The sequence below is a fragment of the Alnus glutinosa genome, chromosome 8, assembly GCF_958979055.1.
Source record: "Alnus glutinosa chromosome 8, dhAlnGlut1.1, whole genome shotgun sequence".
Classification (NCBI taxonomy): Eukaryota; Viridiplantae; Streptophyta; class Magnoliopsida; order Fagales; family Betulaceae; genus Alnus; species Alnus glutinosa.
Window position 1 is genome coordinate 26,952,835 of NC_084893.1, and position 12,459 is coordinate 26,965,293.

Genomic DNA, 12,459 nt, shown 5'->3' on the forward strand with positions numbered 1-12,459 from the left:
AATTGGGAAGCTTGAACTTGCCTTTCAAAAGCTTGCTGAAGAGACTAAAAAGCGGTTCGATGATCTAGAGAAGTCTTTGGAGAATATTACAAGTTCTCTCAAGAAGGGTTTTTCAGGGAGCCTCCAACGATCTATCAAAGAGATCGTGGATAAAAAATCCAGCATTGAAGAGTCTTCACTGCAAAACACAGTGCAAATTTCATCACCTAAGTCAACCCTGCTCATCCAACCCGTGACCCAGTCCACTAACAACCCACAACCAGTCCAACCGTTGAAAACCCACAACCAGCCCGCAGTCAACACACCTACTCATGCCTGCGACATCGACGCGAAAACCACCCCTAAAAACCCATACAAAATCGTCCTCCTGCGAACTAAACATATTCCTATCAGAGTTTTTTCTTTCAAGAAGCTGGAGATGGACGGGAAACCACCAAGTGAAAGACCACCAAGGAAGCGGATGAGGAGCCTACAGATCCAGCTGCACAACCACCGAATAGTCAAACACCGCTCATGAAAAGCACCTGGAAGAAAAGCAAAGCTGAAACTAGTACTAGCGGTCTAGATGCGTCAAAGAAAAAGAAGGGAGAAGCAACAAAAAAAAAAAAAAAAAAAAGGTTGACGTGTTAGTAGAAGATGGTGGGATTCTCATAGATGTGTAGTTTTTATTTTTAATTGTGTAATTGTGTAATTTTTATTTTTTCAGTCATGTGTACTAGGTTAATTTCATTTTGTTGGACCTTGAGGACAAGGTCCTTTTAAGGGTGTAGGATTGATAGGGATAAATGGTTAGATAGGTTTAATAGTTGAGTTGGAATGGAATTTCAACTTATTAAGATTAGATTAGGATTAAATTATTTAATATTAGGATTAGAGCTTATTTGAATTTGAATATTTGAACTTTAAGCATTATCACCTTAGGTATTATCTACTTGTATTTCTATTTAAAAACCATTTGGTCGTTAATGAGAAAGGAGAAAAGAATTGATATAGACTTTTGTCTTGTGGTTTGATTCCAGCCTTAATTAGATTCACTTGGGGTCTGTCTCCGGCCATTAATTGGAGTTCACTATCATCTTTCCATTCCATTTCTACATTCAACCCTATTTTTCATACATCCAATCAGAAAGCGCGCATCACATGTCAAAGACGAAATCATCTTTTGTCTTATAAACAAGCAGTTAGTATAGTAGTTAGCAATACAATATAGATAAAAAAAAAAAAAAAAAAAAATCTATGAACACCCAATAGAAGCATTTAGGTATGTATGATCAAAGTACAGTTCTGGATAGTATTGGAAAGAAATCCTCAACACTCTCGGTCAGCCTTGGTTGGGATATGGTTGCCACCAGTTGCAATTTTGTATGCATAAAACCCAGTCATGAGGATGAGGGCACTGCAAGAAAGCCAAATGAAATTAGCTCCGGAAGATTCGAATATATGTTGTATTCATGAGGAAAAATCCAGATAAGCTATCAGGAACTCCAGTAAAATCCAAGTTTTAGCCATTTATAACGTTGCATAATTAGGTTTTACAGTACTTAAAACACACAACAATGTAAGAATCAGAAAATGGCTTTATGGTTGAATAAAGATACAAATTATCATCATATCAGAATAAAAGATTTGGGAAGTAGATGAAGGCAAAAGTTCCTAAAAAGAAGCACAAGTTGGGCTGCATTCACACACAATTATTGGTGCTGAAAGTTAACTCTAAGAATGAATTAGTTGTTTCAAGAGTTCTGCTATCATGCCCCTTTTCCTTGCACTCTTGGAAGGACCTCCAATGGAGGGCACCAACATATGGGGAACACATATCAGGGAGAGCCTCGATCTGTTCTAACGAAGCTGAACTACTCCATGGAGACTTCAGCAGTTATTCAAATTCAAACACAAGACAGCTCACAGTAGCTTGCTAAGGAAGTTCTTGATTCTACATAACTGTGATGTAATCATATGCCTTGAGGAGCACGTAGGGACTAATAAGGAGTATAATCTCCATATAATTGCCAGTTGTTTCTTTCCTAGTCTAATAAGGAAAATACATTCCAAATAAGGTTATAGGTTATTCGTGATTATTCTTTCTCACTAGGGTCTAAGTCAATGATGGCTAAACCTAGCCTTGTAATATGTAGTTATTATTCCTCTAGGGTTCCTGCATGTAAACAACGACTAGGGTTCCTGCATGATGTAAATGACGGCTAGACCTAATGGTTATGTCTTATGACCTAGCCGTCTCCTATTTAAGCATAATCCTAATGAATAAAATATCATGTTTGAGTATTATAACAAAACCTAAAACATCTTTTGGTGTCTTGGAGGTCACGGTTCTCTTGAAGTAGCCCATATCATTTTCCTTCGGTTTACATCAAGTGGTATCAAAGATAGGGTTCCTCTTGTTAACAAGCAATTGTTAATCATAGAGGCTCGGTCCCTCAAACGAAACCAGAAAATTGAGAAAAGCAACATAGGTTGATCCAAGAATAAAAACTTCATCTACTGAGATTTCTCTCTAGAATCTCGGCCAGCAAACTCGTTCTGTCACGAGGAACCTTCATCACGGCACTATGGAAAGACGGTTGAACACGTTGGAGTAATCAGTGCAATCCTTAACCAAAAGACAAGAGCAACTCTTGGCCAGAATGACGGAGATCTTCGAGATACTATCCCAGCAAGGAAAAAATCGATGTAAAGTGGGGGAGTCATCACATGGGAAGAATCTTGAAGTTGAGGGAGGAGAATGCCACGCCCACACAGGAGGAAGAGCTTCTCAGTCAGCCCCTTGAAATGTAAAATTGGACTTTCCCAGGTTCAAGGGTGAAGAAGACCCAACCGTTTGGGTTTGCCGCGCTGAACAAATTTTTAGGTTTCATGGGACTCAAGAGAAAGATAAGACACCAAGCTCAATTGTGGTACCAAATTTTACTACGAGAAAAGCATGATATAACTTGGGCAGAATTTATAGAGGGCTTATTTGTTCGCTTTGGGCCAGATGAATTGACAAAATAACAATCTCCAAACATGGCCAGCTTTGTCCATCAAGAAATTAACAGCTGAGGAATTATGAGAGGCAAGAAAAAGGTCTTTGTTTCAAATGCAATGATAAATACAACCCAGGCCATCATTGCAAACGCCTCTTTATGATAGAGGCGTGTTTGGGAGAAGATGATGATAGAGGTGTGGGAAAGGAGATGACCAAGAATACTTCTTACAGCATTTCCCGCCTTTGGGAGAAAGGAAGTGTTAGGGGGGAGGGATGATGTAATCATGCTTTGAGGAGCACGTAGGGACTAATAAGGAGTATGATCTCCATATAATTGCTAGTCGTTTCTTTCCTAGTCTAATAAGGAAAATATATTTTAAATAAGGTTATAGGTTATTCGCGAGTATTCTTTCTCATTAGGGTATAAGGCAATGACGGCTAAACTTAGCCTTGTAACATGTAGCTATTATTCCTCTAGGGTTCCTGCATGTAAGCGGTGGCTAGGGTTCTTGCATGTAAGCGGCGGCTAGGGTTCTTGCATGATATAAATGACGGCTAGACCTAATGGTTATGTATAATGACCTATCCGTCTCCTATTTAAGAATAATTCTAATGAATAAAATATCATACTTGAGTATTAATAAAACCTAGAACATCTTTTGGTGTCTTGGTGGTCACGGTTCCCTCAAAGTAGCCCATATCCTTTTCCCTTAGTTCTTGTGCTATTTGGTTCACATCAAACTGTTGTTACTTTATGAAAATATGTGATTGCTCTACATTATGAGATTGATAAATGTTATTTAGTAAACTAGTGTACGATTACCGTACAGCTGAGATAACGTGGCAGTAAAAATCAACCTTAACCCATAGGTTTACTTTGTATGGTATTGTTTGATATGATGCCATGAAAGATCCATATGGAAAATATTTATTTCAGTTGTAACTATGCTGATCAAAGTCATTAGATAGTACAAAAGGAAGGCAATAAACTATTAAATTATTGCAAAACATTCATGCAAGCAATAAAATCTGGGATTTTCCATGTTAATGCTTTATTAATTTCAGTACCCTTGATGTTTTAATATGCTTTGGGAAATTTCATACATTTTAAGCACACTTTTCACAATATTGAAAGAGAAATTTGGTCAGTCAGGAAATGCAAGCGACCATGGAGACAACATCTTCCACTTCTATCCCACAATCTAATCATGTTGAAACTTCTGATTTGATTCAATGATTCTTACACATGCTACCCGGCCTTGATTTTTTGAGTCCATAGTCGAGCTTGATTGCATATTTGGGCTATTTTTATGTAGTCTATCTGTTGTACTTATTCTCATTATGTAATTATGTTCCTTGACCGAATTGCAATGTAAGATAAGCATGATACAATTGCAGTTACAAAGATTCTGTAGAGCTAACATAGTTTCTAATGTAAACCCACTAGTAACAAAACATAGAAAATGATAAATCGGCTACTTTGAGAGAGTCAGGTGCCACTTTTCGGTGAGAGTCAGATGCCAGATCTGGGGGGGGAGACTCCCCATGAGGGAGACGTTGCGATGTTGGGTCTCGATCAATTGGTCCCCGATAGCCCCCAGGATATGCTATCAGATGATGATCTACAACCTCCCCCAGCGGAAGGGGGTGGCGAGGAGGTCGCAGACAACCCAGCGCATACAGATTAACCAGATTCGGTTGATGGGTAAGTACATATTTAGACATCATTAAAACTCATATTATGTTACCAAAAATTAATAGTAAGTTTGAAAGAAAAATAAATTGAATTTAAAATTTAATAATATAATTATGTTTTTTAGTGTTAAACAATTAAATGTTGTGTATTTTTGTATTATGGTACAACCTAGACGGAAGCATATATTATGAGGTGATTAGGGACCCAGAGAGAAATTGGGTGCTCCCGAGGGGGAAGAAGATTGTGTTGCAGTACAATGTTGCAACACAACCTGTAGGACGAGCTTGCAATAGTTTTAGGCGGGATGAGGGCATGCTTATCAGGAGCGGGTCCTTCATACATATGCGGGACGAATGGGCGAAGGTAGATAAGCAGATTAAACAGGCTATGTGGCACGCGCTGATGGTATCGTTATGAATCTAATTTATTTATTTATTTAAATTAAACCTAAGATTAAGTTTCTCTTGAACTTTTAAAATTAATGCTTACATTAAATGTGCAGGAGGAGTTCTATCTACCTGTATCAGTAGACGAGCGCAAGGCACAACAGGAAGCGTGGAATGATATTGGCTGCAAGCACCGCTCGTGGAAGTCGAAGTTCAAAACCAAGCTACATATTCAAGACGGTGACACACCCGAGATTATACATGCGAGAGTGCCAGACAAAGTTTTTGAGAAGTATGACGCAGAAAATGTGGAGTTCCTGCTGACCGACTGGTGCTCTGAGCAAAAAAGGGTATGTAAGTCTTTGATTGTATGACAAAAAAATGTTGTGTTTTTTTAATAACAGTTAATTTAATTTTGATTACTACTTTAATTGTGTCAATGCTTACATTTTTACCATCATGTTCAATGCGTAGGCGACCTCTGAACGGATGAAGCGTTTGCGCGAGCAGAATGACCTCCCCCATTGTACAGGATCCAAAAGTTATGCCAGATTTAATCACGATAAGGTATAAACAAATATATGTAAATACAATATTTGTTGCTAATTGTTACTATTTTCTTGCTCTCTGTTTGTTATATATTTCAACTAGATGGCGACAGGCATGTACATCTGGCACGCCCCCCACTCGCGCCGAGTCGTTCGTGAAGACTCACACAAGGAAGGACGGCACTTACCTGAACAAACGTACACGGGTCCTATGCGTATGCTACTGATCTATTTTACTAATATTTCTAAGTTATGTGTGTGATATGACACTATTCAATATATGTGTATTTTATGTTGATGATGTACAGGAGAGGATGACGCATAATTTATCTAGTGATCTGGCCACCATGCAGAGCGTCTCACAAGACACGGTGCGTTGGGCACCGAACGACGCGTACGAACAGGCGATTGGGAGGCCTGAGTACGCGGGGAGGGTTCGGCAGGTTGGGTCGAACGTTACTCCTGTTCCTAGGACGTGTTCTCGTACAGGCCTCGCTCACAAGGGGCACCATCTGCAGGCACATCTCGGGCAACCTCCGAAAATGATCGGCAGATGGCGGAAATGCGGGAGATGTGGCGTATTGAGCGAGAGAGGAATGACGCCTTGGAGGAGCGCATGCGACAGTTTGAGGCCTTCATGTCCTCTATGGGAGTATCACCTGCATGTGGAGGTGCTCAGCAGTCTTCACCTGCAAATGTAAGTAGCACGTCGTCTGTTAGTAGTGCATCTGCAGGTATGATTCATATTGTGTATACGATATAATTATTTTAAATTTGTTTTCATTACTTGTTTAAATTTGCATATAATATTATATATTATAATTGTTTTTATTATTTGCAAGTAATGCGACAACAATTGGTCTGTTGTCGCCCATTGGACGACGGCTGAGCCAGCACTCCCCTGTCGGGACACCATCGCCTGTTACACCTTCCCTTGCGCAACAATCCCATGGTGGCCAGTACACGCCTGGGACGGTACCTCGTGATCTGCAGAGACGCCCTTCAGATTCGTAGATATTTTATGTAATTATTTTTTGTTCGTAAAGATTTGTGTAGTTAACAAACACGTTATTAATTATTGATTTGTGTAATTTAATTTTGTGATATTTTGAGGTAAAATAGATTTCGCGATATTTTAGGCTGGAAATAACAAAATAACAGCAAAAAAAAAAAAAAAAAATCCAAAACAAATTTCAAAAATAATTAAACTAAATAAAAAAACAATTAGGTATTTAAAAAAGAATTAAATTAAAAATTCTAAAAGAAGAATAAAATTAAAAATTAAATTAAATAAAAATACAATTAAAAATTGAAAAAAATAATAAAAGTAAAAATTATATTAAAAATAATATAAATTAAATAAAAAATATAATTTAAAATATTTTTAAAAAGAAAACATTTTGCCACGTGTACAAAATACACGTGGCAGACAGTCTGCCGCGTGTATTCCAGTACACGTAGCACAGTGGACACGTGTATCACTGCACACGCGGCCAAATGTGCATTTAGTTACACCCGGATCTAACACGCGTCGAACACGTGGCCACCTGTTAGCCACGTGTACAGTGTCCGTACACGTGTCTAAATGAAAGTGGCAAAATGCTATTTTTTTGTAGTGACAAGACAGCTCACGGTGGCTTGCTAAGGAAAGTTCTTGATTCTACAGAACTACTATTACTTTTTGAAAATATGTTATTGCTCTACATTACGAGATTGAGAAATGTTATTTAGTAGACTGTTTTTTTCTATAGCTGAGATAACTTGACAGTAAAAATCAACATTAACCGGTAGATCTACTCTGTATGGTATTGTTTGATATGATGGCATGAAAGATCCATATGGAAAGTATTTATTTCAGTTGTAAATATGCTGATCAGACAGTACAAAAGGAAGGCAATCAACTATTAAATTATTGCAAAACATACATGCAAGCAATAAAATCTGGGATTTTCCATGTTAATGCTTCATTAATTTCAGTGCTCTTGAAGTTTTAATATGCTCCGGGAAATCTCATACATTTTAAACACACTTTCACAATATTGAAAGAGAAATTTGGTCAGTCAGGAGATGCAAGTGGCCATGGGGACAGCATCTTCCACTTCTATCCATCAATCTAATTGTGTGGAAACTTCTAATTTGATTCAATGATTCTTAGACATGCTACCCTTTATTTTTTGAGTCCATAGTCGAGCTTGATTGTATATTTGGGCTATTTTTATGTAGTCTTTTGCAATTATTCTCATTATGTAATTATGATCCTTGACCGAATTGCATTGTAAGATAAGCGTGATACAGTTGCAGTTACAAAGATCCTATAGAGTTAACATAGTTTCCTTGGCACAAGTTGGATTGGTAGACCTTGAGTTGGTTCTGGCATGGGATCCCTGCTAAAAGAATTGTCTGCGCATAGCTTCCATGTGAACTTAGTTACCAAATAATGAATTGTGACAAGGGTTTCGATTCTTGCAAACTCATATCCCGGACATATTCGAGGACCTCCTCCAAATGCAACAAACGTGTAGGGTGGAATTGATGCTTGGTTCTCAAATCTGCTTGGATCAAACTTTGATGGTTCTGGGAATATGCTACTATCTGTATGGGTCATTGGTGTAGCCCAAAATATCTGAACGTCAAAATAGAGGGGTTTCAATTTTATAATTGTTTCAAAGAGTACTGAAATATAGTGGGATAACAAAGAGGAGACAAAGCTTTTACTTACTTGCCACCCTTTAGGAATTAGGTATCCTCCATATTCAATATCTTTGAGGGCTTTCCTGAAGCCACCAAAGACAGGAGGAACCATTCTCAGTGTTTCCATTGCTACTCTCCAGGTGTACTTCATTTTAGCTAGGTCTTCCCACGTTAAAAACTCTCCCGAGGGCTTGGTCTTTGCTATGTCTTCATGTTCTGTAAAATCATGAGCGTCCCACTCAACAATCTTATTTGAGCAAAGTTTAACAAAACTGAACCATTTTTGTGACTTCTCTCAATCCATTTTCTCTCATTTGCTTTGCCTAATTCTCTGTGCTCTCAAGACGGGATTTGGCTTTCCTCCAGTAATTTAGTCACTGAAGATTTCCTATTGGTCAAATAAACGGTGAAAATTGCAAGACGAATCTTAGCCTTTACCATTGCCTCTGAGTTTTTCCCTAATTTTGTAATCTTCACCGTTTATTTGAACAACATGAGATTTCCAGTGATTAAATAACTGGATACAAGCCAAATCCCTCCTTAGGTCGAGTTTACAATAGGGTTTAGAACAATGGTTTATTGTGTATTATTTTCTAGGTAACTTGATCTTAAGCTATATATGATCATTGCATTGAGAGAGAGAGGGAGAGAGAGTTTTATGCATACCTTGAAGAACAGCTGCATACACAGTAGGTTCATTTGCTAGAAGCCTCATTATGAAAGTCATCAGAACAGATGAAGTATCGTGTCCTGCAACCATGACAAGCATGACATTGTGAACAATCTCATTCTCTGTTAGTACTTCTTTATTGTCCTCCTTGCGCATGCTAAGCAAACAAGTGATGAGGTCTTGGTGAGGACAAGCACCCTTCTGCTCCAGTTCCACTCTCTTCTCACGTATGAGGTCCTTAACCATGTTTTGAGCTGTTGCACTTGCTCTGAGGCCTCGGTTGTAGCGTGTGAAGGGCAAGTTAACTGGGACCGACCACATCCCTACCACCATCTCTTTGAAGCAAGCCACAAATTTATCTCTTCGAGCTCCTCGCTCAACCCCGAATAGAAGAGAGCAAATTATGTTGAAAGTGAGGGTCTTCATGAGGGGCAACACCTATCAGTCATAGAAAACATTTTGTGAACAAAATGTTGGCTTGCACATCCCAGCCAGAACTCGGCATTTTTTGGGGGGTTTGTACAAATTTCACCCTTGTATCTTAATGTGGATGTAAATTTCATCCTTGAATTTTTAGTTTAAACAACTAAACCCAGAATGTAAGGTTTGTGAAAACTCAGCTTTTTAAGTTAGAATTTTCTATTGAAGTCTAACAAATATAGTTTTCATTTTATTTAGCGGTTTCAAAACGTGCATTTTTGCATGCATTATCCACATTTTATGTTAATTTACCAAGTTAGTACTTTTTTGTGTAACATTAACATACCTCAACCTGTTGCTTGCCTTGCCAATGCATCTCAAGGTGCTCCTTGACTTCTCCATCCATTTTTCCCACATATTGCTTTAATGATTCAGGCTTTAAGAATGATACAAGTGCACCTCTAACGCGCTTGTGATCTTCACCACTCAGCTCGAATATATTCCGATCACCCAAAATCATTCGAAGTGACTGATTTTGCTGGTAACCAATTGTGCTGCTATCACTGGTGAATACAAACTTGTTTGCAGCCTGTCCATAAACGAACACTGTTGGTTTACCAAAAAGGCTTAGCTTTGAAATTGGACCATACTTTCTGATTCTTTCTTCTAGCCATTTTTCTGCAGTGTTGGCACGCATGGCTCGAAGAAGGCCAAGGCTTTGGCCTAAAAGGGGTATTCCAAATGACCCTGGAGGCACCCTTTTTGATGATCTTCTTCCCCTTGCAAGGAGAAGGAAGATGGGTATGAGGAAGAGAAAGATAGCCAGGAAAATATTCATTATTTTTGTGTGGCTTTGGTGTATTGAAGTGAAAGGGGGTGTGGGGGGGGTTTTATAGATTTGTTTCACAGAGAGAGAGACTTGGTGATGCAAGACTTGTGTTTGAGAGAGTGAAAGGCCTTTAAACTAAGTTCAGAGAAAGAACTGGATTTCTTTGTGCTTTGGTTTCTTGTTCTTTATGCCTGTCCTTTGGTTGTATCTTTGCCCTCCTAGGCCAAATGTTCCATTTCTCTGTCATGAAGAATTCTTTTAAAAACGACTAATTAACCTCTTCTGTGGAAAGACATGCAAACAGACAAGCATATTTTAGTGATCACTCATTTAATAAATAGATTTAAGAAGTGTAATGGCTGAAATGTTCCACACTCTCTGTTTTGGGAACATTGTTTGTATTTATTATTTATAATAATGCAGCGTCCTTGAATGATCAGATGAAAACCGTCTTCTTCATTGTAATGTCCAATACACTTGTCGTCGTCGGCTTGTTGGTCTGATGAATGCTAAATGCCAAAAGCATGAAGACCAGGGGGGAGATTGCCCCTTGGCCCCTTATCTTTTATTTTCTCTTCAACTGGTTTTATCTCATTTGAACCAATAATTTTATTGTCAAAATTTTTTCTTTAAATATTTCGCTGGTAGCAATGGACATGTTTGAAAAGGGTAACAATGAAATGAACTTTACAAAATTACAGAGGTTTTGTTCAAAGTAAATGAAATGAGTTTAGTAAAAAATTGCATTGGAAGAAGACAGGTGTGGACTCGAGGAGTCACACGTTTGGCAAAGCTCAATTTCTTAAGAATGCGTGGCAAAGATAACGTAAAATGGGGATTCATTTCAATATAACTATATGGCATTAGAAAAGTCTAGAAGATACGCGTTTTATTTGTTTTGTGTTGCGTTTAGCCAAATGTGTTTTGTGTATAATATATTGTGTTTTGTATAACAGTTAATGGGCTACTGTGTTAGTTAGAGTAGGCCTTAAACTGAAAATGTTAGCTTCAAGAGTCATGTCATCCAGATAAAGCCTTGCGAGAATGTCGGAAAACACACAATTCATCTAACTAAAATTTCTCAGTTTTAGTACAGAAACTGAGACTTTTTTTATATTTTTCATTTTCTGAATCTTTGGACAACGGTTTTCTATACTTTTTTTTTTTTCTTTCAAAAAACATTCTTTTCAATTTTGCTTATTGATTTTTAATTTGAAGGGAATAATAAAAATATAAAAATTGAGTTATGTTTAATTTACTTAACATTTGGCTTTATATATATATACTTTAACCCCTACTTAAAAAAATAAAATAAATAAATAAATAAAATTGGCCTCCTCCCATTAAAATGTTTGGCTTCGACACTTCGTCCTTGACGAAGACACGTTATGTTTTTTATTTCCTTTTTTCAGGATTATCATAAACAAAATTTAAAACAATTTAAAACGATTACTCTATGTGAATGATTCTTTTATTGGCCGATATGTGACTGATTGAGACCTCAAGAACTATGTTCGTTAATGGTTTTACAAAGGGTTTTTTTTTCTTCTTTTTTCTAATGTTTTAATTTGAAAAAAGTTTTTGATGTGATATGAAAAGTTTAGAAATGTTTTTGATTGGCTCCATATTTAAGAAAATGTTTTTAACGGGCCTACTTTAAAAAAAAAAATGTTTAGTAGACTTTTAAAAAGTGTTTTTTATTTTTAAAGAAATAAATACTAAAAATAAATAAAAAAATAAAATAAAGAAAGTTTGATCTAACTTCTTACTTAAAAAAAAAAAAATAAATAAATAAATTAATTAATTAAATTAAATTAAATTAAATATAAATTAATATAAAAAAGAGTGGGTTGACCACACAACTAACCTATCCGGTTGAGGTGGCCGCGTGACCACTCTATCCCGTTGTAAGAGTTGTGTGGTTACCTTTATTCACGACAGGGATTCTATTGGGGTAACCATGCGGCTACTCTTGACCGGTTGGGGTGGTCACATGGTCACTTATGTCCCGATTTTGAAAAGATAATATGTTTGTTAAATATTTTGAGAGAGGAGTTTTATTTCAATTTTGAAAAAATATTAGAGTTTTTGAAACCTAAGAGCACTAGCAGCAGATTCCCAACCATTTTCCCTATATTTAGGGAACAAAACTACTTTTTGCTTCCCTATAAAAAAAATATCCCACAATAGATTCCTTTACTTTTCCCTATATCAATTAAATATTATTTTTTTACTC

At 37.1% G+C, this 12,459-nt stretch overlaps 1 protein-coding gene across 1 annotated transcript; it reads right to left on the reverse strand.

Annotated features, from left to right (window-relative positions):
- Window positions 1-7,933: 7,933 nt before the first annotated feature.
- LOC133876321 (cytochrome P450 716B1-like) lies at window positions 7,934-10,243 on the reverse strand. The gene is made up of 4 exons (XM_062314595.1): window positions 9,741-10,243; window positions 8,971-9,412; window positions 8,333-8,520; window positions 7,934-8,236 (listed from the first exon to the last, which is right to left on the reverse strand). Exons 1-4 carry the CDS (start codon window positions 10,230-10,232, stop codon window positions 7,934-7,936), a joined length of 1,425 nt encoding a protein of 474 aa, XP_062170579.1. The 5' UTR covers window positions 10,233-10,243.
- Window positions 10,244-12,459: the final 2,216 nt, after the last annotated feature.

Coding starts and splice junctions, on each gene's coding strand:
- LOC133876321 (XM_062314595.1), bottom strand. CDS start 10,232: ATGAATATTTTCCTGGCTATCTTTCTCTTCCTCATACCCATCTTCCTT. Junction 8,521..8,970: donor GTATGCAGCTGTTCTTCAAG/GTATGCATAAAA, acceptor ATGATTTTACAG/AACATGAAGACATAGCAAAG. Junction 8,237..8,332: donor TAATTCCTAAAGGGTGGCAA/GTAAGTAAAAGC, acceptor TTTGACGTTCAG/ATATTTTGGGCTACACCAAT.